Genomic DNA, 25,476 nt, shown 5'->3' on the forward strand with positions numbered 1-25,476 from the left:
CTGCCCCACTCACCCTGACCCTGGGCTTGTACCTCCTGGTAGGGATGGCCGACCTGGTGGGGGGCTGTCTAACCCGCTCCGGTCCCTGCGGGTCTGGCTGCAAGACCTCCTGGCAGTGAGTGTCGGAAGTCCTTCCATACAGACCGTGGTTGTGTTCCCTCCCGGACTTTATTTTCTGGACAGAGTCACCATGTATCAGGTGCATCTCCATAGATGGTCCCTCGGTCCCGCAGTGGTCCCCAATTGGCCTCGTGCTGGTGGCTTCTCCAGAAGCTAGTCTCGGGCAGGAAGGACTGCCTTCTCTCTCCGAGCCCATGAACCCTGGAAGACGCTGGTGTGATGGTGCCAGGTGCAGGGTCAGCCCTACCCAACCTCGAGCGCACACTCGTGGAGCAGCGACTCCCAGGCCCCCGGAAGCCAAGGCCACGGAGCCTAGTCACAGCCAGCACCTCCCTCGTGGGTGGCCTCAGGCGACCTGCTCTCTGTTCCGGGCAACCTGGTGAGCCCCACGGCCCGCCGTCCTACTGGCTCCCTGTATCGCCCCACGGGAGGCTCGTGCGTGTGCAGGTGAGGGGTGTCGCCGGTGCTCGCCTCGTGCAACTCCCAGGTCGGCCGCAGCCCCTCCCTGAGTGGCGCTCTGCCCAGACACCCCGAGGTTCGCCCACACGGGCTGCTGGGCTGCTCGTCCTGGGTCCCACACTCCAGAGAGGGGCTTTGGCGACTTCCCTGGGCATGGATGTCTGCATGCTGATAGCCAGCGTGAGGGCTCCGACACCCTGGTCCCCACTGTGCCTTGATTCTCGTGTCCATTATAGAAACGGTGATTGGAAGTAAAGGTGCAGGATAAGATGAACTTGGAGGGGGAGGACGCCTGCCTGTGTGGCCACGCGCCCGCCTGCCAGCTCCTCAGGGCCCCTCATCCTCGGCGGGCGGCTGCAGGTAGGCAAAGCTCAGGAAGACCTGCTCCAGGGAGATCTGGCTCACAGAGTAGTCATCCACGGCGTACTTCTCCTTGGCCTTCTCCAGGACACCGAACACCTTGTGGGAACGAGGAAACAGCTTTAACGAGCCCAGGAGCTGGGACGGGGGGGCCGGCTGGGAGTGCTCTGGCCATGGGGGGAGTGGGGGTAGGGCTCCCAGAGGTCCTAGCCCTGCCCCAGATGGGGCCTCAGGCCACTGCAGGGAGTGGGCCTGACGGGGCGAGCCATGCTCCCAGGGGGAAGTGGCGGGCTGTGCCCTGTGAGCCGGCCCCGGGGGCCAGGCATCCCCTGAATCTTCCCAGCTCACAGTGCGACCTTGGGCACGCTCTCTGGGCCAGTTTCCTTTTTTGCACCCATTTTTTTTTCTGACTCGAACGAATCTCCGAACCTGGCAAATTTTAGGAGGCGTGCTAGAGTATAAACTATAAGAGACTCCTGTTTGGAAGGAGCCTAGAAGCACCACAGAAGGAGCGATGGCTGGAAGGGCCTTCCTTAGCCCCAGCTAGGCTGGAAGGGCCCACGCTCACCTTGGCCCAGCTGAGGTCATCCCCGGGCAGGTGGTAATGGACCATCCCTTGGTGCTCATCTTCCAGGACGCTGCCTGCACGGAGAGGACACCGTGTTCCCCGGAGGGCCTGGGACCATGGAGTCACGGCCCTCCTCCCAGGGGTCAGGGCCAGGGGCTGGGGTGGAGGGGAGCTCGGCAGGGCTGAGGCACAGAGGCCCTCTGTGTGGTGGCCCTCACCTGGGAAGGTCAGGGTCACGAACGCCTTGAACTCCTCCAGCGCCTCCTGCTGCCCGTCGCCCCGCACCTTGGCCTGCAGGGAGTAGCCGCTGCCGAACTTGCTCTTGAGGTGCTGGGGGCTGCCCAGGCACTTGAACTGACCCTGCACCATGATGGCCAGCCGGGTGCACAAGGCCTCGCATTCTTCCATGCTGGGGAGAGGGGCGGAGGCCTGACAGGGCGGGGCAGGGGATGCCGACGCCCGCCTTCCACGACAGAGGCTCCCGCAGAGAGGCTGGTGTCCACGGCCAGATCACACCGCTCCTGATTCCCACATTCAGAGAGGAGCCCGCCTGGCAAGGCTGGGCACGTTCCTCACGGGCTCCAACCCAGTTGCTGACAGGTCTTCTGTGCCCCCGGCCCCACCCAGCCAGCCTCTTCCACCGACCCCCGGAGACTCTGGCTCTACCTGTGGGAGGTGATGACGATGGCCTTGCCAGACTCGCGGGCCCGGGCCACGGTGTCCCAGAGCAGACGCCGGGCCACGGGATCCATGCCGGTGGATGGCTCGTCCAGGAAGATGACCGAAGGCTCTCCAAGCAGGGCAATGGCCGTGCTCAGCTTCCGCTTGTTGCCGCCACTGGAAACAGAGGGGAGCATGGAGGGCAAGGCTCATAATTAGCATGGGCTCCCCGTGTCCCAGCATCAGACTGGGCCCCAGGATCCCAGAGCGTCCTGGGTGAACAGGAATGAGGGGAGCATGCCTGGAAAGCCCACCTTGTAGTTTTGGGGGGGTCCAAGGAAAGCTGTGCTGAGGGGGGGTCACGTACACACCCACACAGAGGACAGCAACACTATCTGTGCTGACCAGAACCTGATGGGCCTGACCTCCCCCTGGCCTGGCTGTGCCTCCCAGAGGCAGGAACTGGCACGCAGGCCCTCTCACCCTGCACCGCCCGGTTCATGCTGCTAAAGCCCCATCTGATCCTGGAACAGCGGGTGGGAGTTCTGGCCCTGGACCCGTTTGGCTGCCCCCAGCTTTGTGGGAGGGGAGACTCCAACTCTACCCCGGGACACGGAGGTGCCCGCTGCTTGGGGCGGGCCCCAGCGCAGCCGCACCTGTACGTCCTGACCAGCTTGTCGGCGTGTGGCTCCAGAAGCAGGCCGCGGAGCACGTTCTCCACGCAGGCGGCGACGTGGCGCTCAGGGATGCCCCGGAGCCGGGCATACATGACCAGCGTCTCCCGGCCTGTCATGTGGTCCAGCAGGGCGTCAAATTGGGGGCAGTAGCCGATCCGCTGCCGCACCTGAAGGCGGGGTGCAGGGGTCAGGGGGTGCTCCTCCAGGTTTCCCCCAGCAGATCGGTCTGGGGCGACCCATGGGCGGACAGGCCCCAGTGGTTTCTCCCCTTCCCTCAGCGAGGCCCTGAAACCCATACCCGGGGGGCCCAGAGCACCATGTACCCTCTGCTGAGGTGGACCCGGCCGTGCCTCGCTGGGCTCACGAGCTGTGGCCAGGGTTCCTCACTGTGCAGCAGGCGCCACGATGCTCTAAACAGTGTGCTCTGTCACTAACATCACACCCAGCTTTGGTTTTCGGTGGAATGCCTGGTCCGAGCAGCCCAGGGCACACTCACGATTGGTCTGTGTACACAGACCACACAGTGCTGCGTGCACCAAGGTCCTGGGGCCAGAGAAGTGGCTTCTCAGAGAGACACTGTGGCAAGGGTCCTTCTGGCCTGAGGCTCTTATCTTCCTGTCTTCTCTCTCTCCTCCCTGTTGCTTCTCTCTGGCCCCTGGCCACCACCTCATCCCCCGTCTGCGCAACTGTGAGCCAGAAACAAGCCCCGTCCCTGCCTCCACGGTGCCCCCTCTTCCCAGCTCCCTGGCTGCACCCACCTTTCCGATTTCAGAGCTGATGCTATAGCCCCCAACAAAGGCATCCCCAGATGTGATAGTCTCCTCTCCCGTCAGCATTTTGAAAGTCGTGGTTTTCCCAGCTCCATTGAAACCCAGCAAGCCGAAACACTCCCCTTTCTGGACTGCGAGGGAGATCTTGTCCACGGCAAGCAGGGGCGCCCGCTGCTCGTATACCTGCAGGACACCAGGTGTTGGGGCCTGGAGGCAGCCCAGGGGCCCTGCCCATGGCCCGTGTGGGGATACCCGCCTGACCTTAGACAGCTCTTTGATAACCAGCGGGGTGTCCAGCAAGGAGTCCATGCTGGGAGCCAGGACCCGGTTCCTTTCCTCCACCACGTCCTGGTCCTCAGGAGGTGCTGACGTCCGAGCTTCTGTCTAATTGTTCCGGAAAAAGACCGCAACGGCTGAGCTCTGGGTCAGGGAGTTCTTTTCCGTGGGACAAAGGGCGGGGGTCTCTGAGACAGCGGGTGTGCTAGTTCGGGCTTTCACAAGGACGGCTGGGGGACTTAAGGGCTGACATGAACGCCCAGGAGACGCACACTGCCAAGAAGCAAGAACGGTGCAGGATGTGCCCAGATGGCCAAGAGCGTCGGTTGAGGGGCGGGAGTCTGCCCTACGTGGACAGAAGCTCCGTGTTGGAAGGGTCTTCACAGGTCAGAGTGGCCACCCCGCCCTGGGTTCCCGTGTCTGGCTAGCGCAGGCTCCTTCCCAGGCTCGCTTATGCAATGGGGTAGGCATGACACACACGAGGGCGGCCGGCCTGACAGCCTCTGCCCAGATGGAGCCTGTGGGGGCACCAGGGGTCTGAGCAAGGGCAGCTGCCGGCAAGCACCACAGCCTCCAGTGCCCAGGCCAGAGGTGGAGTGCGGGGGGCCCCGGGACCACTCACCAGCGCCCGCCTCCTCCGGAAGGCACACAGGCAGGTCTTGAGCCTCCACAGCGTGTCGGTCTCGATGAGGAAGAGCAGGCTGAGGTAGGCAAATCCAGAAGCTGCCATGGAGGTCACGAACCTGCCGACCCCCGGGGCACTCCACGCATAGAAGTTCTGCTGATACTGGATGTCTGTGTGGGGGAGGGGGTGAGCACCACGTCTCCTGTCCCCTCACCCCTGCTGCCCCATGTACCCCCCGCCTGTGCCCTCCCCTGGCCCCGCACCCCATCCCATGATCCCCCTCCTGCGTGACATCCCCCGCCACTTCCTGTGCACCCCCCTCCCGCCGACCGCCCCGGCTGCCCCATGTGCCCTCTTGCCTCGCCTCGTCCCCCTCTACCCTGCAACTCTTGTCCTGCAAACCATCCTCCCACCCTGTGCTTCTACCCTGTGTCCCAGCCCGAGCCCCACCTCTGTAGGCCCACAGGTGCCTGCACACCAGCCCCGATGGTGGCTGTGAAGGCACAGGGTCCACTCATCGTCTGAGGCCGTGCCCTGTGCTTGTCACTACCTCCCGGAAGCCCCAAGAACTGCCTGTATCTGGGGGCAGTTTTGCTTTGCAAGGTGTGTACGTGACAAGTGACCAAGTCACAGCCTCGCTTGCTTGCTTCCATGCTCCTTTGCCGCTTGGGGGCTGCACGGAGACGTGAAGATGGGACCCTCCAACCCTACTCCCGTGGTCACAGCCATGACAGCTGACCAATACTGAAGACTGGTCCAGGCACGAGAAGGGTGTGTGGGTGGCCAAGAGGTGGCCCCCAGAATGACCTGACATGCCCCAAGCCCCAGAGCCTGTGAAAACCCCACTTCAGAAATGGTCTCGCAGATGTAGTAAGTTCAGGTCCCGAGGTAAGAGCCTGCAGTGAGGATGCGCCCTGGATGCACCCCAGACGACCTTGCTAGAGGAAGGCAGGGGTATGCGAGACACGGAGATGCCCAGTGGGCAGGGGGACACAGCAGGTCGGCGAGCCTGCAGGGAGGGGCAGCCGCGGGGACACGCACTGTATTTCTTGCAGTAGTGGGCCGCGACCTCGGAGGACGTGCAGTACCGCCTTGTCTCGAAGTTCTCGTGGAAGCTGCTGACCGCCATCCCCAGACAGTGGTTGGGCAGTACCAGGAACACATGGTCCAGGGTTCTGGAAAGCTCTTCTAGCTTGACCGCTGCGTGGAGGGCACAGATCAGTAGGTGCTGGGGGTGACGGCCAGGACACCTCCAGGATGTCTCCCTGCCCCCAAACCACGAGGCAGACGTGCCGCGGGCCCAGCAGGGCTGTGTTGGGCAGAGGCGTCTGGCCCAGTGCCCGCGCTGGGGCCACCCAGGACCAGAGCAGGGGGCTCCGCGTGCGCAGGATGGGGGAGGGGGTCTGAGGCCCCCACCTGGGATGCGCATGATGGTGACCATGAGGAAGGTGGCGACGCCCGACAGGATGTTGAATATGGTGAGCCTGGTATAGGCTGCAGCGGGCCCCGAGAAGCAGAAGTTCATCAGGTACATGAGGGGGATGATGGCCCAGCCGTATAGCATGAGCAGCAGCAAGGCGTCCGCCATGTGGCCATCTCGCGTGAAGGCGTGCACATCAAAGGCTTTGAACACCACCTGCCATGGCACAGAGGCGGGTGGCTCGGAGGGCTTTGCGGCCTGGCGCTCCCTGACGACTTGCCCCCTTTTCCCCTCTGCACTTGGGGCCGTCTGGGCACGTGCTACTCTGGACGCCCCCCGCCCCCGCGCGTGGGCTGGAGGCTAGTGGTGCAGAGACGAGGGGTGTCTCCAGCCATCCCCCCAGGACTGGGGCTGAGCTGACGGTGTGCACCCCAGGCTGGCTGCAGTCAGTGCAGGGGCCCCAGGGCAAGCCCCCTGCGACAGCTGGGGAAGGGTCCCAGCACCTCGCAGCCCTCACCAGCAACAATAGACTGGGAACCAGGAAGGACATCAGGTCCCACAGCAGCGCAGAGAGCCAGAAAGTGGCCACACGCACTCCGCTCACGAACTGGACGTGCTTGGCCTGCACGGCCCTCTCGCTGACCGCCAGGATGGAGAACGTGCTGGCCAGGAACGCCATGGCGAACAGCAGATTGAGGGCGATGTCGAATCCCTTCCGGCCCCTGCAGGGGGTAGGGGGACAGGGCAGCTCAGGGACTGAGTGTAGTCAAATCCACGCAGCAGGGGACACCCATCGGGTCCTTGGTCACCATCCAAGGCAGGAGGTGGAGCGGCCCCACCGCTAATGGGGGTTAAGAGAGAATGCCACAGCTGTGTGTGTGTGGCGGGGATCTCAGAGCAGGGAAAAGCCCATCCCCCCAGAACAGCTCCTCTGGGCTTCTGGTCCAGGGATGGTAGTGGCGCTCCCCCACCCCGGCCCCAAGGTGCTTGTGCCACCACCCTCCTGCCTTTCCCGAATCCCCTGAGAACTCCCACGGGGGCTCACTCTGCCCTGGCCAGACACTGCCACTGTCCCCCTGCCTCCATGCACCCCCCTGCGGCGGCTCTTCTCCCGCATCGTGCGCATTCCACATGCTGTAAACAATTGCTAGCAATGCCTTCCAGAAACCAGCACAGATGGCGTAATTCTGCTGCTTGAAGATTTCCTGTCTGCCTCAAAAAATGGCACTTTGACATCTGGTTACTATTTGACCAAAAAGAGAGAATTACAGATATACACTACAACACCGATGGGCCTTGGAAGTGAAAAAAGCCAGTCACAAAAGGCCTCTCATCATACAATTCTATCAGCAGGAGATGTCCCGAGCAGGTGTGTCCCTGAGACAGAGACAGCATGGAGGCTGTCTCACACCGCGAACACGAAACAAAGGTCCCCACTGCCCCATCCACCACACTGAGCCCACCGGGAGGGAGCTGCCCCTTGTCCATGTCCCCACCCTCCTAGGTCTGAGGGCCCCGCAGGCCTGTCTCCTTGGGGCCCTGTCAGAGCAGAGGCCCCTCCCTGGGGCGGCGTGGCTCCTGACCCCACACTGGAGGGGCAGACAACGACCACCATATCTCTGCTTTCGGGGTAGAGACGGGAGGTTGTTGAGGGGGAAGACCTTGTAGGACCCAGAGCACCGTCCAACACGGGGCAGGGGTTGGAGATGAAACTGCCACCCCATTAATGAACTGCCCTGCGTGGGGCGATGGTTCGGAAATTAACTGATTTTCCTGGGCTTCTTCTGAATGGTCCCAGAGTCTGGGAGGCTCTGTAAGTGTAGGGGAGGCTCCCCCACGCATCACAGCGGGATGAGGCCTGAGAACAGAGGTGGCATGGGGTTTCCTGACTCGTGGCCGCCTCAGGCAGGGACACCTGACCTCGCTGTGTTCTGCATCCTGGTCATGTGCTGGTACCCCTGGGAACAGCAGTCAGCAGGAGGTGGGTATAGATCTGGGAAGAGGGCATGACCGCCCTCCAGATTCCCAGTAGGTCCCCCTTGGAGACCTCATTGGACGTAGGACAGGGTCCCACCAGCTCATCTGTTACCCAAGGAAAGGGTGAGTGTAGAAGGCTAAGAAAGATGTGGGGCAGAGGTTCCCTGGCCAGAACCCAGAAGCTTCCCGAAGGCAGACACTGTGCTCTATCCACCTGCATGCCCATTTGAGTGCCCCGGGGACTCAGGCTCGGTGGAGGTCATGATGGTCAGGCGTGGGGCTGGGCCAAGGGACGGGGCAGCGCACGTACTCGTTGAACTGGTCCTTGGCGGCCTGCAGGGTGTTCCGGGGCTGGGGGTAGTTGGAGACCACGATGGAGGCCAAGGGGCCACACAGCTGCTTGAACAGAAGGTTGTCCACGATGGCCAGCGCGGTGGCGGGGGAATGGTAGGCCTGATTGTTGAACAGGGCCGTGACCACTGTCCGCTCGCCCACGTCTCTGAAGGACACTGCCACCAGGCACCGCTCGTTGAAGCCGCCTCCCTCCACCGAGGCCCTGAAAATCAGGAACTCCTCCAGATCACCTGGGGAACAATGAAGGGTCAGTGGTGAACAGCCCCCCAGGGCACGTGCCCAAGGCATCCACTCTGAGGAGCTCAGGCCTGGAGGAAGCTGGGAAGGACAGGCTGCCTTCTCCTCACATGGTCAGAGTCCTTGGGCCCCGGAGCAGTGTCATGGGAGGGGCGGGGCCTGAGGCTACAGGGCTTGGGTGAGTGGGGACCCTGTAGCCACAGGAGGCCACAGGGATGAGGCGAGCTCCTCCTCCTGTCCTGCTGGGGGTATGCTATAGGAAGCAGCAGTGGGCCAGGGTCACACGGCAGGAGGCCAGGCTCTGAAAGGCAGAGCTGTCTCAGGTGATGGGCGCTGGGCTGGCAGGGAGGGGCTGCCCTCAGGGCGTGCAATCAGATAGGACCCCTGCCTGTTTTCCTGGTATTCTAGTTTTTATGGAATGAAAAAGTACCCCTTCATAATCAGGAAAAAAAAAAAAAAAGATGGTTTTTAAAAAGAGTGGCCTGGGGCGTCTGGGTGACTCTATAGGTTAAGTGTCTGCCTTCGGCTCTGGCTGTGATCTCAGGGCCCTGGGATGGAGCCCCATGTCGGGCTCCCTGCTCTGTGGGGAGCCTGCTTCTCCCTCTATCCCTCCCTCTGTGTGCACGTGCTTGCGCTCTCTCTCAAATAAATGAACAAAATCTGAAAAAAGCAAAAGAAAACTAACAGTACCTGGGGGAGGGGGTCCAGCGAGGAGGAACGCTCCCTGGTCACCCGGAAGAACCCCAGCCGATCACTATTTCAGGTCTTGGACTGCCCCCCCCGCCGGGCATTTGGGTTCTGGGAGGCCAGGACCCGCCTCAGTCCTGCTGGCCCTCACTTTACTCCATGGCAGACGCGTGGGGAGAGGGGTTCCCAATGCGCGTGCTGGGCCTGCCCTGCGCTCGCTGCTGGCCGGCTCCCTCCAGCATCGCTCACACCTGCTCACACCCTGGCTACCCCGGGCCTGCCTCCCCCTCTCTATAAACAGGGCCAACGAGGACACCTGCCCTCGGGACCAGGGTCACTGGGAGGACAGGGACATGTCCGTGAGCACTAACGTCAAGAGTTACAAAGGCAGGGGCCCCTGGGTGGCTCAGTGGGTTAAGCCTCTGCCTTCGGCTCAGGTCATGATCTCAGGGTCCTGGGATGGAGTCCCGCATCAGGCTCTCTGCTCAGCTGGGAGCCTGCTTCCTCCTCTCTCTCTGCCTGCCTCTCTGCCTACCTGTGACCTCTCTCTGTCAAATAAATAACTAAAATCTTAAAAAAAAAAAAAAAAAGTTACAAAGGCTTCCCAGGCTGGCCGCAGCTGCTGTTACACAAGGAAAAGAAGATGTCCCTAAATACGGCGTAATGAGTCCACACAACGAGGTGGTCAAACCCACATGCTTGAGGAGGGGATGGACACTTTGGCGTTCCAGAAGGACTGAGGCCGGGGCACCCGAGGCTATGTCCTGAGTGCCGCAGAGCCCCTGTGCGCCATGAGAGCCCCCAGCTCCTGGGGCCTGGCTGGGTGGCAGCCAGCGACCCAGGCTGGGGTGCACAGAGGTGACAGGAGTGTGGTCTCGGCAGGGATAAGCGGTGACGGTGGTGGGCGGGGCTGCACACACACCTGCCGTCACCAGGGCCCACTGCAGGGACGGCCTATGCCACGGCATTCAGCCTTCCCCAGACAAGAACCGACTCCCGCCAAGACCCGCTGGCCAGCCAGTGTGCCGGCCAGGATGTGGGTGGGGAGCGGTGACCTGAGCCAGCCTTCCCACACGACCCGTTGAACCCAAGCCCAAGGCCTGCTCCCAGCCCAGGGCAGCATCCGGCTGCCACCACTGGGGACAGAGATCGTTTGGGCTTGATGGGATAGAAGAGCAGTGTACCCTCAGTGCATGTGGTGACCTGCCTGGCAAACAGAGGCCACGGAGGTTCTGCACGTTACCTCCAATGGCCCCAAAACAGACAACCTGGGTACATGGCCACCTGGGGAAACCTGAGCTCTCGACACTGCCTGTGCCTGCCTCTGACTCTGGCCAACAGCCTTCTCTCCCAGGAGCAAGGTCTGGAGGTGTCTGTGGTTGTCGTGATGGAGTGGGGGAGGGGGAGGCTTCCGAACATCCTCTGTGTGTGGGGACGACGTGCACAGCGCCTGGGCTGAGAAGCCAGGCTCAGAGGGCTGAGCCCGGGCCCCGTGGCTGCCGCTTACCCAGCACCTCCCGCGGCTCCTGGCCCGAAGCCTGCAGCATGCCCTTCAGACGCTCGGCCAGCTGCTGATCCAGCCAGGAGGCCCCCGGGACAGCGAAGGGCACGACGGTGCGGCCGTAGGCACCCAGGGTCAGCTCCAGCTTGGGGTCGTCGAAGGTCTCAGAGGAGTAGTTGACAGCCAGGAGGGCCAGGGTGACGCACGTCAGCGGGACCAGGACTTGGGCCACCACCATCTTCCACTCGCGCAGGCTGTACGCGGCCTTCTTCAGGAACATGGCCCAGAACTGCTGGCAGTGGAGGGCGAGCTGCGGCAGAGGAGATGAGCTGCCGTGGCTGCTACGCAGGCCCAGCCTGGGACCCCCATGCAGCAGCCGCGGGCTCGGTCCAAATGCGAGCCTGGGGCTCCAGGCTGACATATGTGCCCCAAGGCCCCAGGGCTGCTTGTGAAGCTCCTTCAGTAACGCAACTCGGCCTCAGAGGCGGTTCACACCACCATGGAGGCCCGGCAGGTGCTGGGCACAGGGGGACCAGCTGTGGTCCCACAGGGGCGCCGAGGCCTCTGCCCTTGCCTGGTGCCCTGTCCTTGCTGGTGGGAGGACCCGGGTGGCACTCACAAGGAAGCAGAGGGCTGCCCTTCTCTGTCCTCCCAGCGGAGGCACCAGGGTTGGAGCCCCCAGGGTTGGAGCCCGGCTCAGCCGTATGGCAGCTGTACCCCTGGGCCCAGGCCCCCCGGATGCTGCCCTCTGCCTCACCAGAGAGCACGAGGCCCACGGCTAGTCCTCAGTGCACGGAGCACCGTGAGCGTCACGTGCTACATCCGCTCATCAGTGAGCAGCCCAGCGACAAAAGGAAACAACAGCTGCCGGTTCAAACATTCTGGGTTTTCCTCCTCCCTGGCATGACCGTGTGACCTGTACTCTGACCGCTTCCCAGCGAGTTGCGCTTCCTTCCGCAAGCCCTTGTCTGCCCCCGTGGACACCTAACACGTGGGGCTCAGGGGTCCCCCAGCCTCCTGTGCTCACCCCAGTGTTGAGCTTGGCGGTGGTGCACTCGTCCTCGATCAGGGAGCCTACGCCATTGGTTGGGTCCATGGCCCCACACAGGTGGCTGTCCACGGCCCAGTCACTCGCCCGCCTCTCATGCTGGTACTGCAAGGCAGGGAGCTGGATGGCCTGGATGTCCATGCTGCTGTCCACCAGCTTGCCGACCCTGCGCCGAGACACGAGAGGCCTGGTCACCACTTGGCTGTCCCCGCAGAGGAGGAGGAACATGCCATTGGCTGTCCTGGCTAGAGTTTCGTTCCCTCACTGGTTCGTCAACACGTGCCCCAGACACTGGGCACCGTAGTCGAGCAGAGTCCGGCAGAGACAGACAACCAGACAAGGGACCTGCCCTGCCCACAAGGACCCCGCCTCCCTGGGAGATGGGCCAGAGCCAGGGCCGGCGTGTGTGGGGGGCACAGGCAAGGCAGTGAGGCCGGCAAGCCCCTGGGTGCTGGGCCACAGGCTGGCCCGGGCCGCCCTGGTGCCCAAGAGTGATCTCAGCCGTGCGCACTCGCTGCCCTGTTGCCTGCTCTAGGATCTTCCCAGGATCCTCAAGGACAGTCACGTACCTCGCACTTCCTTTTGTACATCTGGTTCTTAGCACTCTGTCTGCCAAATACGCCCTCAAGACAAGCCTGGCAGATATGTTTGTTGTCCCTGCCCACGGTTCTGGGACTCAGCCTGTCCAGCCCCCACCTTCATCCTGGACAGACACTTGCTCCAGGAAGGGGTCCTGAGATGCTGCACACTCCCCATGAGGAAGGACAGAAGTTTCCAGGGCCTGAGCTCAGGGGCCCTCTGCTGGGTGAGTGCCGCGGAGAACGTGGGGCCCTGCTTGCAGCTGGCTGTCCAGCCGCCCGAGGCGGGGTGTTGGGTGTGACGTTAACCAGGCACGTGCGCCTGTCTGTTGGAAGTGTATGTCTACTGACCGGAGGAAGACCTCTTCCATGGTGGTGACGGAGGCCCCAAAGCTGGCGACCCCCAGCTCCTTCCGCTGCTTCTCCAGCTTCGAGAACAGACTTTCAAACCTGGGAGCGAGACCCGGAGTGAAAACCATATCTTCAACCACACAAGTGCCTTCTGAGGCAGCTTGCTTCTCTGTCTGGGGGAACAAAGGGACCTCCGTCCTTGCAAAGCCACTGCAAAAAACCCTGCGGGCTTGGTGTCCTCCTTTTCTGTCCCCATGGGACCTTCTACCCGGAGTACCTGGGCCTGTGGGGGTGTTCCATAGTACCAGTCCACGTGAACTCACAAAACAAACCCAAAGGCCTGCGGGGTAATAACGCTTTGTAGGAAAAATGAACACAGGGTGAAGGTACGGCCCACTGCACACCAAGTTTCTGCATGGCAAACAGAGCCCACAGAACTAGCCAGCAACCAACTGCAAAAAACTACAGCAAAAAATGGCGGATGTTAACATGTCGAACACTCTGATGGATAAATGAGCAGGGGACAGAACACACACCGTCCAGAGAAAGCAGCTCCTGGAGGCAACGCGCCGTGGTCAGACCCCACCGCCTGCTAGCAGGAGCGGAAAAGCCCAGCTTCGCCTGCCGGGTACACAGGTGTTTAGGAAAACAGTGCTAGACGCTGGGGCCGTGGGGTAGCACAGTCCCCTCCCACCCTGCTGACAGGGACGTCAAACACGCCTCCTTTCTAAGAGGGAACGGGGTACAATTTACCCCACCACTGGGATTCTAACCTAAGCAGGGCTCACTGGAGGTTCAGAGACCTTTCTAGAAGAGGGTTCTAGCATGTTTTCTGGGGGAAAATCATGAGCATGGGGACACAGCGCAGACACTGATGATGTCATGGTGTAACTGGGTCAGGGAACCCATATGAATTTATTAAAGCTTCACCCGTCAACCGGGCTTGTGGCAAGATTAAAAGAACTTTCTAGATTTACACCTACATTTTCTTAATGTGAGTTGGACTTCGGTTGTCACCCCCCCACACACACCAGGACTCTGCAGGACACCAAGCCTGACACAGGAAGATACACAAGTACAGGCCCCACAGGAACTCGGAGCGGCTGCCGTGCATGCCCGACCTGGGGCTGGGGGGCACACACACTCTCCCTCCAGGTACAGGACGGTCCGCCGGCTCCGTAGCACTGGGAGGCCTGCTTGCCAGGCCCAGCAAGCGGGTTTGCCCTGTGCTGTCACAGGCTCCTGCTGGCCGAGCCCGACATGGACAGTGGTAGGGGGACTCTAAGCCTGGAGCCCCAGAGGCCCACGGAGCCCTCTCCTCCACCCCGTGTAGGCCCCAGTGCGCACCTGTGTGTGCTCTCCTTGGGGAGCACGAAGGACAGCTCTGCGCCAGCTCTGCTCTCCAGCGTGGCAGTGGGGACGTGGTGCTGCACCAGCCGGGAGATGGCCTCGGGGTCGCAGTGAGGCTCCTTCACCAGTGTCATGTGGTAGCCTGCACCTGAACACCAAGGAGGCTGTCTCCCCGGGGCCCGGGCTCCCGACGAGGGCCGGCTCATGGGGCAGGGGCTGGAGAGTGGAGCCTCTGGGTGCCCACTGTCCTGAGGGCCTGGCCTCCCCACCCCCTGCTGGGCAGAGATGCCAGAGGACTTGGGGTGGGGGTCGCTGTACAGCAAGGACACGAGGCTCAAGCGGGACTAGACTCCAGGCTCCAAGTCTCAGAGGCTGTGACAGGAGCTTTCCCTGAGACCTGTGCTCCCTGCTTTCTCTGCCAGGGAGCTGGGACCATGGCCATCCTCTCTGGCCTCCCTCAACCTCCCTCCATCCTGAGGGGGATGCAGCTGGGTGTCTGAGGAAGGGAGCTCGGCTTCTGTCTTTGCTCGCTCCCGTGGGCAGGACCCAGGTGGACCAGCCATGCTAGACTGTGTCGGACTGCCCTCGAGAAAGGAAGCCATGCTCATGTGGCAAACCACGCACTAGCCACTGGCCCTGGACATGCCACGGGCCGCTGGCTTGAGAGCCTCTACGCTACCGAGCGTGGCCTCTCCAAGGGCACCACTGGTCCCTGCGGCCTCAGCGGGCACTTGGCTGCTCTCCTTACCTCTTCACAGATGGACATCATCCTAACCAGCTCGGGACTGTCTGCATCTCACTCCCCGCTCCTGTCTCGGGGGCCCTCCGGGGAAGCAAACTGTCCCCGGGCCAGGGCCAGGGCCTGTGGGGAAGGGAGGCCGGCCGGCCGGCCCACCCGCACCGCTCACCGTACTTCCGCTTGAGAAACATCGAGGACCCACAGCACTGCAGCTCCCCTTTGGCCATGATGGCCACGCGGTCCCCCAGCAGGTCAGCCTCGTCCATGAAGTGTGTGGTCAGCAGCACGGTGCGGTCGCTCTTGTGCTGCTGCAGGAGGTCCCAGATGGCCCTCCTGGAGAGGGCGTCCATGCCCGAGGTGGGCTCGTCCAGCATCAGCACCTGCGGGCAGAGTGGCGGCCGCTGAGGGTGGGGGCAGAGTGGGGTCGCGGGCTGGGGCTGGCTGTGCAGGAGGCCCCGTGAGGCTCCAGTTTGGGAAGATGTGGCCGTCCCCACACTGGCCGGGCCGCTCTGCCGGCGTCCGAGGGCTGCAGCCAGCCTGAGCCACAAGGGGGCTGGAGCCCAAGAGCCAGGTGGCCGTCCCTGTGCACGGCCTCCCGCCCGCCTACCTTGGAGCCCGCTATGAGGGCAATCCCGATGGAGAGCTTGCGCCTCATGCCTCCACTCAGGAACCGGCTCAGGGTGTCCTGCTTGTCCTCCAGGCCGAGCACGTGCAGCATCCGCTGGACTTCCTCGGGGCACTTCCGACGGGACAAGCCCTTCAGCTGTGAGAGCGGGGACGGAGAATCCGACAGAGGCTCCCGCGGGGGCGGGGGGCTGGCCTGTCCAGTCTGCGGGGAGCCTGTCCTCAGCATCGTCCCCTTCCCTCCGTGAGTGGCACCTGGTGGCCTCACGTCCCTCCCTGCCCCCACTGCAGGTCCACAAAGGCTTCTCAGAATGGATTCTGCTGGCTGGGGACGGGAGCTCACGTCCTGGGGCAAGAGCATGCAGGCCATGGAGCCAGCCGGGCCCCAAGTCCGCTCAGCCGCCAGCTCACCTGTGCGTAAAAGCGCAGGTGTTCTGCGACCGTCAGGTTGTCAAACAGCACATCGTGCTGCGGGCACAGGCCCAGGCTCTTGCGGATCTGGACCATGTCCTGTGAAATCTCATACCCGTTGATATACGCCCGTCCGCTGGTCGGGGGAAAGAGACCTAAGGGAAAGCAGAAGACCCAGAGGTATGAGGGCAGTGTGGACACCCACTGGTCGGCTCTGGTGTACCCCGGGTCGCTCCATTCTCCCGAGCAGCCTGGTCACGAGGTCACCTGTGAGCCTGCTCCCGCCTCGGTGGGTGCACAGGCCTGTGGTGGGGCTGCTGGGGCAGAGGCTGAGGCCCCTCACCTGTGAGCATGGAGAGGGTGGTGGTCTTCCCTGCGCCGTTGTGGCCCAGAAGCACCGTGATCTGCCCCTCATACAGGTTCAGGTTCAAGTCTCTGACGGCCACCTTGCCCTTGTTCCCCACTCTGAACACCTGCGGCAAAGGCAGAGGGAGCCCTGGACTGTGGGCCCCGCCCCCAGCTGCCCTCAGGAATGTCCCCGGCTTGCCCGCCGGAGGGTCTCAATCAGGGCGGAGGCGGGGAATTTTGGGTAGGGTCTGACCGGAGGCCATGCTGCTACCAGCCACTCTCAACATCCCCTGACCCAGGCAGGTCCCTAGTGTCTGTCCCCATGCAGTGAGCACAGCTAGCGTTTGCTGACTCAAGCCTAAGTCCCCCGGGGCCTGGGGATGGAGCCTGCAGAGTGGCTGGTGCCCGGAGAGCTGGTCAGAGGGCAGCCACGGGTGTCCTGGGACAACATGGCCTGGGGGATGGTCACAGGCTTGGAGAGAGCCCTGGACAAGGTGGCACGCCCTGTGGCATGAGGTCCCCGTCCCTGCCCAGTCCACAGGGGGTGGCACCTTGGTCACATGCTTGATCTTGATCCCAGCTACCAGGTCCTCCGGCTCCGCCTCAAAGTACTCAGTTCTGAGCACCTTCTCTGGATCATCATCTTCCTCTTCTTTTCCCAAAACCGTCCGCGGGTGCCCACACCAGTACGAGGGCTAGGATGGAAATCAGACCTCCGATGAGCAGCTGATCCTGGTTGGCTCATTTTGTGTGTGATGAAAGCCAAACCTTCAGCGACACGCTGAATACAGACAGGTCGCGGTCCTCTGTACCGCGAGGCCAAGGCCACAGAGCGGCCCCGGGGGCACAGGGCTCCTCCCTACTCTATCCTGGGGAGGCTCGGAGCCCCTTTCCTGACCTGCCATCTGGGTACACGGTCCCTGGCAGCCTTCCCCAGAGTACAGACAACGTAATCCAAAAAAAAACTCACAAATGCATATAGGTAAAAATCTAAAAGTATATTTACAGATCCATACGTTTAACGCACTGAGCCACCCAGGCGCCCCAAAAACAGATCCATACGTTTAGAGTTAAGATAGCTAAATCAGGTTAAAAGGAAAAAGATAAGTTCCAGGCATCTTTATAGCATGATCCCTTTCTACAGATACAAGCGTATGTGTGCTACGCACGTGTACAGAAAAACAATCCAAACAGGATCAGCCCAGTTCATCTCTGGTGAGGGGATTGTGTGGGGATTATTTTTACTTTGTGGGCAGAAAAGCCAGGAGGATGTTTGTCTGAGAGGAGGCCCAGGGTGTGGGGCGTGCTGGTCCCGTGACAGCAGCACGAGCCCTTCTTGCACACCCTGGAGTGCAGTGCTCCTCCCGGCTCGGGGCAGGCCTCAGGGCCTCCGGGGACACACGGCTCATTGACTGCATGTGGGACGGGGTCGTGTGCCAGGGACTAGAGGGGCCCGGAAAACATGCGGAGGGCACCCCTCCCCCCTGGAGGTGGCCAGTGTGCGGAACTCACCATGAGGAAGAAGTACCAGGGCTGGGGCACGCCGAACTCCCCTGGGAGCACCGCCTCCACATACCAGGTCACCAGGCCGTAGAGGACGGAGTCCAGCAGCAGCATCCCCAGCACTTGCCCGAAGGAGAAGTTGTCGTCCACATTGACGGGACTCAGGAGGTCTCGCCACTGGACGCCCACGCCTGAAAGACACAGCACGACCCACATACTCACCCACGCGTGTGCATGTACACTGTACATGCATATGCACACACAGATACAGGGATATGTGTGCATGATTCGGGGAAGTCCCATGCGAATAGTGTATATTCACTACGACTCTTTCCAAAAATCACAAGCACTCGAGGCACAAGTAAAGCTCGACTTCCGGTCCCTGCAGGTCTTGCCTTCCTTTGCATTTGGAACACCACAACCCAAACGGGGCTTGCGGCCTCCGCACGGCCAGCTACCCTCTGTCGGCTCTAAGGAGCTGTCCTTTGGTCTTGGTCACTTTCAAGTGACCAGAAGTTTGCCTGTTTTCAAGTTTTGCCTTGGTCTTGAAGACCAAGAGCTGCCCTACAGTTAGGTTCTTGGTTAACAGCTTTTATGAAAGTGTTTGAACCCGGAAGGCCCAGTGCATTGAAAAAGTCTACATTTATCCCACACGGCTAAACACAGAGACACAGACGGTTACAAGCCAAAGTGCGAGAAGACACCACCACAGGAGAAAACAACTCCAATGAAAGATAAGGCCACATGGAGGATCTGCGACCTCCCTCCTCCCACAGACCCATGCTAGGAAACCACAAGAGCCAGGGCTATGAGACACGAGACCATGAGACCACGCAGCCCGAGACAGAGAAGCCGGGCAGCACAGGGCCCAGTGCCCACAGACACGCAGGTCCGTCCCCACACGGGAGAGGCCAGCACAATGTCAGGGCCACACAGAAGCTCACGCTCACCCTCCTGCCTCTTCTTGGTGGCGACAGCTCCCTCTGCCCCTCTGAGGTCGTCCCCAGAGCACCGCCAGCAGGTGGGCTTCCCCATGGAGGCCTCTCTACCCTTTAGAGCAGTAGGCTTGACCCCACCCTTGAAACCGAGCAGGTGGCCCATGTACCAGTGACGTGTTTTATTCGACCCTTGTGATATTTCATGAAATCAGGAAATTTCACGAAAATCACAAAAACAGTGCTGGGCTGTGATTCCCACTCACTGCACAGGGAGGCACCTGTTCCGGCACCTGACCAAGAGCAGGGGACGGGTCAGCTCCCACAGACTCTGAGGCCAGGGCCTCGCTGTTCTGAGCACCCCAGGTGCAGGCAGTGGCTCATTGAGGTATCGAGCAGGTCCTTCACGGGACACAGGTGCTCACGTCTGCTCCCGGGCAGGACTCAAGGCCAGTGGTGGCCGTCGTCGCGCTGGGCACGTTGGTGCTCTGTCCTCTGAGAGTCCGGGTCTGGGCCGCCTCCCCTGGGACTCCTGCTGCACCTCCCATCTGCGGGGGCAGGAGCCTCCCCACCACAGAGCGCCTGTCGTCCCCTGCCGTCCCCTGCTCCGCTCTGTGAGCTGTCCTGGAGCCACGCGCTGGAGACGGCCCTGAGCGCGCTCCCTTGTTGCTCAGTTGGCGAGGGCTGCTCATCAGAAGAGACTCACCTTTCGCTTCAAATTTCCCTATGAGCTGGGCTCCCATTGCCATGGCAACGTTGGACAGGAGACAGGAGAGCAGCTTTTGGCTGAGAGTCATCCAGTTGTATCGGGGAGCAACGAAGAAGTACGGGATGTAGGTGAAGAAGTAGAGGAAGCCCCCTATGGCGGCTGCCATGTTGGCTACGGAGAGAAGAGACGTGTGCTGAGCGCGGGGGAGCGCCCGGCATCCGCCACTGCACGGGGACGCGAGCCCCAGGGCTGGTGGACCTCAGGCTTGGCTGCTCCTCTTGTCACGTGCATGCTCTGCAGGGACCCTGACCTCACCTGGGGCCGCAGGCCCTCCCACCCAGGCGACCCCACATGGATGTCCCCAGCCCTCTCCTGCAGACTTTGCCCTGACAACGTACTGCGGACACAGCCCAGCCCAGCCCAGCCCAGCCTAGGCCTGCTTCTCACCAGGTCCGTCCGCTCTCACTCATCCATTCCAAGACAGGTCCTGTGGCCAGCACCGGGGCATCTGTCACAACCACACACACGAGCCCCTCCCCTCCCGGAGCTTGCAAGCCACCAAGGACACAGAGGGTAACAGAGCAGAACGGAGTGTGCCGGGTAGGGTCAGTCCCGGGCAGAGTAACAAGGCGCAGACAGGGGCCAGGCATCCCCTGGGCCGGGGCTGTGACAGTAGCCAGCAGGCCAAGCACAGCTCTGATTGGAAGGTGATGCGTGGTAAAGGCGTGATGGGTGAGTCGGGGAGAACGGCCTGGCTGTGGTCCGTGCTGGCAGCTCTCAGGTGCTCTGAGCTTACAACCCCTCTATGGACTTAGAAGTGATCGAGGACATCAGAGAACGTGTACTCATGTGGGTCATGCACACACACACACACACACATGTACCAGTTCTTACCGTACAGCAACCCAGTACTAAGAAAATGTAAAGATTTTTCAGAACAACAAAGCCACTTTAAGTTAACATAAGTATTTTCATGAAAGTCAACTATATTTCCAGCAATTTAGCGAGGAGAGTGGCACTGTGCTCCGTGTCTACATGCCTCTGCAGCGTCTGGTTTAAGGGATTATGGCTGCTCTGTGGTCGCCTTGTCGTGGTACGCTGTTTGGGGCCTCACACGGGTTCGCAGCTGGACAAGGGACAGGCACGTTGACAGGCTTCTCAGACACACGTGGGTCTTCCCCCTCGATAGAGTCACTCAAGCACCACGCCCCAGGCAGTCGTCTCTTAAAGGCCGGGTGCTGCAGGGACCCAGGCTGACCCAGGAACCTCTCACTCTGCCACGTGCGAATCTGCTTTGCACTTCGAAAGGGTTACTCCTTGGACATGATCTCATGGCGTGCTGTGTTGGTCGTGCGGAACATAACTTGTTGACTCCGCAGACCCTCCCAGAGCAGACACAATTTATCATACACACGGTAATATCACGTTGGCTGATCGGAGCTCCAGTCTCCTAAGAGGCTAAGTACTGGGTCGCCATCGAGCTCACGGTGTTAGGCTCGAGTTCGTAAAATCCTGTTTTTTGCTTGAAAGCTAGGATTTCACAATTGACATCAGATACTGTCAGGTGCTCTTAAAAGACAGCTCACGTTTGAGAACTGCGCCTGCCAGACACTCAGATGTGAGTAATTGTCATCCGAGGCTCAATCTTTTGAGTGAAATGCTGTCCCAGGAGGGAAGTGGCTAGTTTAGCTGACAACTCGGCCACGGCACACAAGACACGGCACTCTTCCTGAAGACAATTATCACTCTTGAGTACGCAACCAAGCACATTACACGAACCTCCCGTTTCATCCCACGGAACATTTGAAAAGTATGCTTAAGAGTCAAAGTTTAACAAAATCAATAAATTTTTGCTGCTCATCAAGGACATTTCTGAGTGACGTTGACACTTGTTTGTTGTTGGCTTGCTGGAGTGTGTGCGGGGATGGCTCCCAGTGCAGCTTGGGGCCTGTCTTGACTGGTGCTCAGAGGCCACAGTCTTACCTGCCTTTGCTTCTGGGCCAGTCTGTGCACACATCAATGTGGTAGAAAAGGCAAACAACATCTGGGTATTCTTAGAAAAATAGTGTGTACTTTGCGAACCCCCCTAAGGACCTTGCATTTCCCCAGGAGGCTGTGGACTGCACTGTGGAAACCTCTGACCTGGCAGAGGAGAGAGCGCTAAAGGGGGTGTGGCCAGCCTAGAGCAAGGGGGCTGGGCAGGGCCACGGGTGAAGGCTGTACCGTTCCCTCCGTTCCTTCCAAGTGAGACCGATGGTCAGGGGAAGGATTGAGCGGAAGAGTGCCAGGTTGTGGAGGTACACACTACGGACTGTGCCTAGAGCTGAAGCGTGGCAAGGGCAGACAATGAGAGATAGGTCGAAGCCACCACCATGAACCCAGCCAGTGACAGTGGCTGGGTGGGGCAGTGGAGGTGGTGGGAACATGAGCTGCAGATCTGATCTGACATGGTGTAGAATGTGAGAGAGAGAAGATCCTTGATCCCAAGGTGTTCTGGTGAGAGTGGAGGAAAGACCAGGTGCTCCAGCAGAAACAGGGGACAGGCTTCTGGGGAAAAGGTCAGGGAGTGGTGGTGGGCACAGCTGGGTGTGTGCACACCAAGCATCTCAGGGAAGTTGTGTGTGAGTGTGAGTGTCGGGAGAGAAGCCTCAGCTGGGGCTTGCCATCTGGGGATGGGCCACATGTCCAGAGTCCTCCGAGGAGAGGCAGGTGACAGGAAACTCAGGACTGGAGGATCAGGGAGTCGTGGATGTAGGAACACATGAAGAGTTCCACCGAAAAAAGGGGGATGTTTTCCCCAAAAAATGGATGAGGAAACAAGAGAAGTGGATGCGAACAAGAATCAGCTAAATACCCGACAAAAGAAAAATATGGCCTGAGAAAGGAAGGCTCGGTAGATTCTAGAACATTCTAGAACATACACGGTCAATGAGACAACCAGGGAGCTGGAAGACAGCCTCGAGGAAGTCACGCAGACTCAGCACGAAGACTTCTGTGAGTATAAAGGGGAGGCTGGGAGACACAAAGGACAGACACCGCCTCACGCCCACCAGGACGGCTGCTATCCAAGCTCGGCCCCAAACCAGGATGTGAGGAGCGCGGCGAGGGAGTGGAGCTGCCAGGCGCTCCAGGCAGGAATGTAAAGTGGAAAAAGCCCGGCAGCTCCTCAGACAATAAATGCAGGGCCAGCACGGGACCCGGCCATGCCACTTCTGGGTACCCCCACACCAGACCAGAGGGTCTCAAGGTCGTGCCGGCATGCTCGCGTTCATAGCAGCATGACTCCAGGCGCTGAGCTGTGCACACGTGTGTGTGGAGAGGTGGGAGGACGAGCACAAGTGCCCCATCCACACAGTAGGAGGAACCCCACTACGACAGGGATGAACCCCGAGGACAGCAGGCTCAGCGAGAGAAGCCAGCCACAAAGGGACGCACACTGTGGGAGTCCACTCGTGCTGGCTACTTAGCATGGCCACAGCCACAGAGACAGAAGGAGGGATGGGGAGTCGGGGTTTAGGGGGACACAGCTTCCATCTGGGAAGACAGAAGAGTTCTGGGGTGGGGGTGGGCACGGTCACACCACCCTATGGGCACGCTTGCTGACACTCAACTGTGTGCTCAAGGACAATGACGATGGCCCACTGCTCTGTGTGTGCTGCCGCCACAGAGAAAGAAAGACGACGCAGGACAGAGCCAGAGGCTCCAGCTGAGTCTAGAAGACAGCGTGGAGACGGCGGAACACAGGGTCTGGTGGACGTGGGAGCGAAATTGTGAGGAACTGAAACAAGATCTGAACCCTCGGACACCGCTGGTAAAAGAGGGAAAAGCACACTCCACTGGGGTGGGGGGGCACACCTGTGGCCACAGTATCCAAGAGCTGCAGACACACGCCCACCATGGGGACATCCCCACCATGGGGGACACGCCCACAGCCTCCAGGTCGCTCCACAATATGCAGGTGGGAGAGCAAGGCTAGGACAGCTCTGGACACACACAGAACAGGAGGAACAGCTCCCCGAGCTTCAGCTTCGGGAGAACGACTCAGGCCTGTGCCACCCCGCGGGTCCTGTCAGAGCACAGCTCCCTCCAGCCCGCCGGAAGGAACCCCCCGGGTTTCCCGGGCTGGGGGTCCCTGGGGTGCCCCGGTCCTGGGGGTGGGCTGGCTCACCTTTGCTGAAGAATGTGCTGACCATGAAGCTGAAGGAGATGGAGGAGGTGGCAAAGCACAGCAGGAAGACCAGCACCAGAGAGGGGTCACTGTGGGTGAGCACCGCCACGCCCTTCTTCACCTGTGTGGCCCGGGAAGCGGGGACAAGACCGGGACACCTTAAAGGTCACCCGTCTCCAACAAAACCGGCGAGGGTGGGAGAAGGGCTGAGGCACCCTGAAAGCCCTGAGCCAAGGCCGGGGGTTGCCCGGGGTGCTGGGGCGCCTCTGGCTCTCCCGTCCACGCTACTACCACATTCTCCACAAGGCCACACTCACCTGGACACAGAAGAGGAGGGTCACGAAGGAGACGGCCACGAGGAGGAAGAGGAAGAACAGGAGGAACCAGGCACTCCAGTGCAGCCAGCTGCTGAGCCCCATCATGCGCATGTACTCCTGGGGAGAGGGCCACACGCACGGGCTCTGATGCGCATGCACTCCTGGTGACAGGGCCACATGCACATGCTCCGACACGCCTGCCACTGTGGTCTGGAGCCTGTGTGTCTGTACGGATGCCCAGTGTCACCCGGGGGCCAGGAAGGAACGACAGAGGGACAGCCTGGGACCCAGGCTCAGCACACGCCAGGCAGAAGATGCGGTCCACCTGTGCCGTCATCCCTTGCCCTCCTCCTCTGTCTCCCTGGTCTTAGGTGCTGCCCCCTGGGCTGGCCTTCCGGCTCCCAGCAGGATGAGCCCACTTCGCCCCTCACCCAGCGTGCTCCCGTCCTCCACTCAGATTCAACCATCACTGAACATCTGCCATGTTGGTTTTACCCACGAATCTGTGGGCATAAATGTTTGCTTCTGAGCCATTTCACATCTGCTGCCGACTGCATTCACGTCACCACTGCGCCGCTGTCACGTCCCGCGCCCACGCAGACAGCACCCTGTCCCCTCTCCCAGCCCCTCTCCCAGCACCCAGCTTGCCGCAGCTCACAAGCCCCCGTGATCACAGATGTGGCACCTCTGAGAATATTCTAAGTGTCGTGGCTGCTGCCAAAGAAGAACTTCAAATAAAATCTGGGTCATTTCGGCAGCACTGCCGACGTGAGTTTACGGGTGACGCTATTGCACAGCTGTGCTTGGTTTAAGGCAAGCTGTGCTTGGTTAACGACCCCTTCCATAACCCTTAACCCCTGTCCCCCTGGGCCTGGTGGTGTGGACCCATGGCTGTGCTCGCCCTGTGCAATGTGAACGGGCCTTCTGTGTGGCTGCCCCCTGAAGCGTCCGGCCTTGGGGGTGGCTGTATTCCGCAGAAATCGGATGAGTAGGCATATAATTTAGTGTTTTATACTGGCCGCAGCCAAAACATCAACGAACCATCGAAATTAGTTCAACGCTGTCTCCTGCCTGACCCAGCACATCCGAGCCGTGGTCATTTCAGCGTGTCAGGCCCTACTGCGCTGCCCACGCACGGCTGCTTCAGCAGGGTGTGAAGGACCTGGGTGCACCGGGCTTGAGTTCCCAGAAGCCTGAGGATAGCCGGCACCATGGTGGGCGTTCACTCCGCGGCCCGTTGCTCAAGTGGCTCAGTGCCCGGGCCACAGCCTGCCCCCACACCCCTCCCCCCTGCACCCAACCGGCCCGACGGTGGGAAGCCGCGCCGGGCACGGCTACCTTGAGCTTCGTCTCCTTCTCCCGCACGACAGCCCGGATGGCGGTGAGCGACGTGTAGGTGAAGCTGAGTACGAGCAGCAGCGGCAGCTGGTACTGGACGGCCGCCAGGAAGGGGTCCGAGATGAAGGGCGGGTAGGGGAACCTCTTCACGGTCACGGTGAGCTTCTCGAGCAGCTGGCGCGCGGAGGCGTTGGCGTGGTACTGCATGATGGCCCGGTCCACCGCATGCTGCACGGCCAGGAAGCCCTCGCGGATGTACCCTGAGCGCGGGCCGAGTGGAAAAGCCACGTCATGGGTGTGGCTTGCTAACATAGCCGTGCGCCCTGGGCCGTACCAGTCTCCGTGGTGCTCGGGGCCACGGAGCGA

General features: G+C 61.0%; 1 protein-coding gene across 5 annotated transcripts in view; it reads right to left on the reverse strand.

Annotated features, from left to right (window-relative positions):
• Positions 1-149: 149 nt before the first annotated feature.
• Positions 150-25,476, reverse strand: part of ABCA3 (ATP binding cassette subfamily A member 3) — a 37,611-nt gene continuing 12,284 nt past the window's right edge. For 4 of the 5 annotated variants that reach the window (XM_044234182.1, XM_044234181.1, XM_044234183.1 and 1 more), the window contains 26 exons: positions 25,111-25,370; positions 23,773-23,889; positions 23,456-23,576; positions 19,285-19,458; positions 17,653-17,834; positions 16,692-16,835; positions 16,136-16,265; positions 15,793-15,947; positions 15,365-15,520; positions 14,927-15,137; positions 14,016-14,166; positions 12,669-12,767; positions 11,719-11,905; positions 10,698-11,001; positions 8,223-8,496; positions 6,453-6,657; positions 5,932-6,151; positions 5,557-5,715; positions 4,513-4,685; positions 3,876-3,998; positions 3,603-3,797; positions 2,824-3,011; positions 2,174-2,344; positions 1,726-1,916; positions 1,508-1,581; positions 150-1,038 (listed from right to left, as the gene is read on the reverse strand). In XM_044234182.1, coding sequence (XP_044090117.1) covers positions 907-1,038; positions 1,508-1,581; positions 1,726-1,916; positions 2,174-2,344; positions 2,824-3,011; positions 3,603-3,797; positions 3,876-3,998; positions 4,513-4,685; positions 5,557-5,715; positions 5,932-6,151; positions 6,453-6,657; positions 8,223-8,496; positions 10,698-11,001; positions 11,719-11,905; positions 12,669-12,767; positions 14,016-14,166; positions 14,927-15,137; positions 15,365-15,520; positions 15,793-15,947; positions 16,136-16,265; positions 16,692-16,835; positions 17,653-17,834; positions 19,285-19,458; positions 23,456-23,576; positions 23,773-23,889; positions 25,111-25,370 — 4,496 coding nt within the window. In that variant the 3' untranslated portion in view covers positions 150-906. Of the gene's footprint in view, positions 1,039-1,507; positions 1,582-1,725; positions 1,917-2,173; positions 2,345-2,823; positions 3,012-3,602; positions 3,798-3,875; positions 3,999-4,045; positions 4,237-4,512; positions 4,686-5,556; positions 5,716-5,931; positions 6,152-6,452; positions 6,658-8,222; positions 8,497-10,697; positions 11,002-11,718; positions 11,906-12,668; positions 12,768-14,015; positions 14,167-14,926; positions 15,138-15,364; positions 15,521-15,792; positions 15,948-16,135; positions 16,266-16,691; positions 16,836-17,652; positions 17,835-19,284; positions 19,459-23,455; positions 23,577-23,772; positions 23,890-25,110; positions 25,371-25,476 lie in introns of those variants that run through there. The other variant, XM_044234184.1, reaches the window with a different exon arrangement.

This window comes from Neovison vison, chromosome 14, assembly GCF_020171115.1.
Source record: "Neovison vison isolate M4711 chromosome 14, ASM_NN_V1, whole genome shotgun sequence".
NCBI lineage: Eukaryota > Metazoa > Chordata > Mammalia > Carnivora > Mustelidae > Neogale > Neogale vison.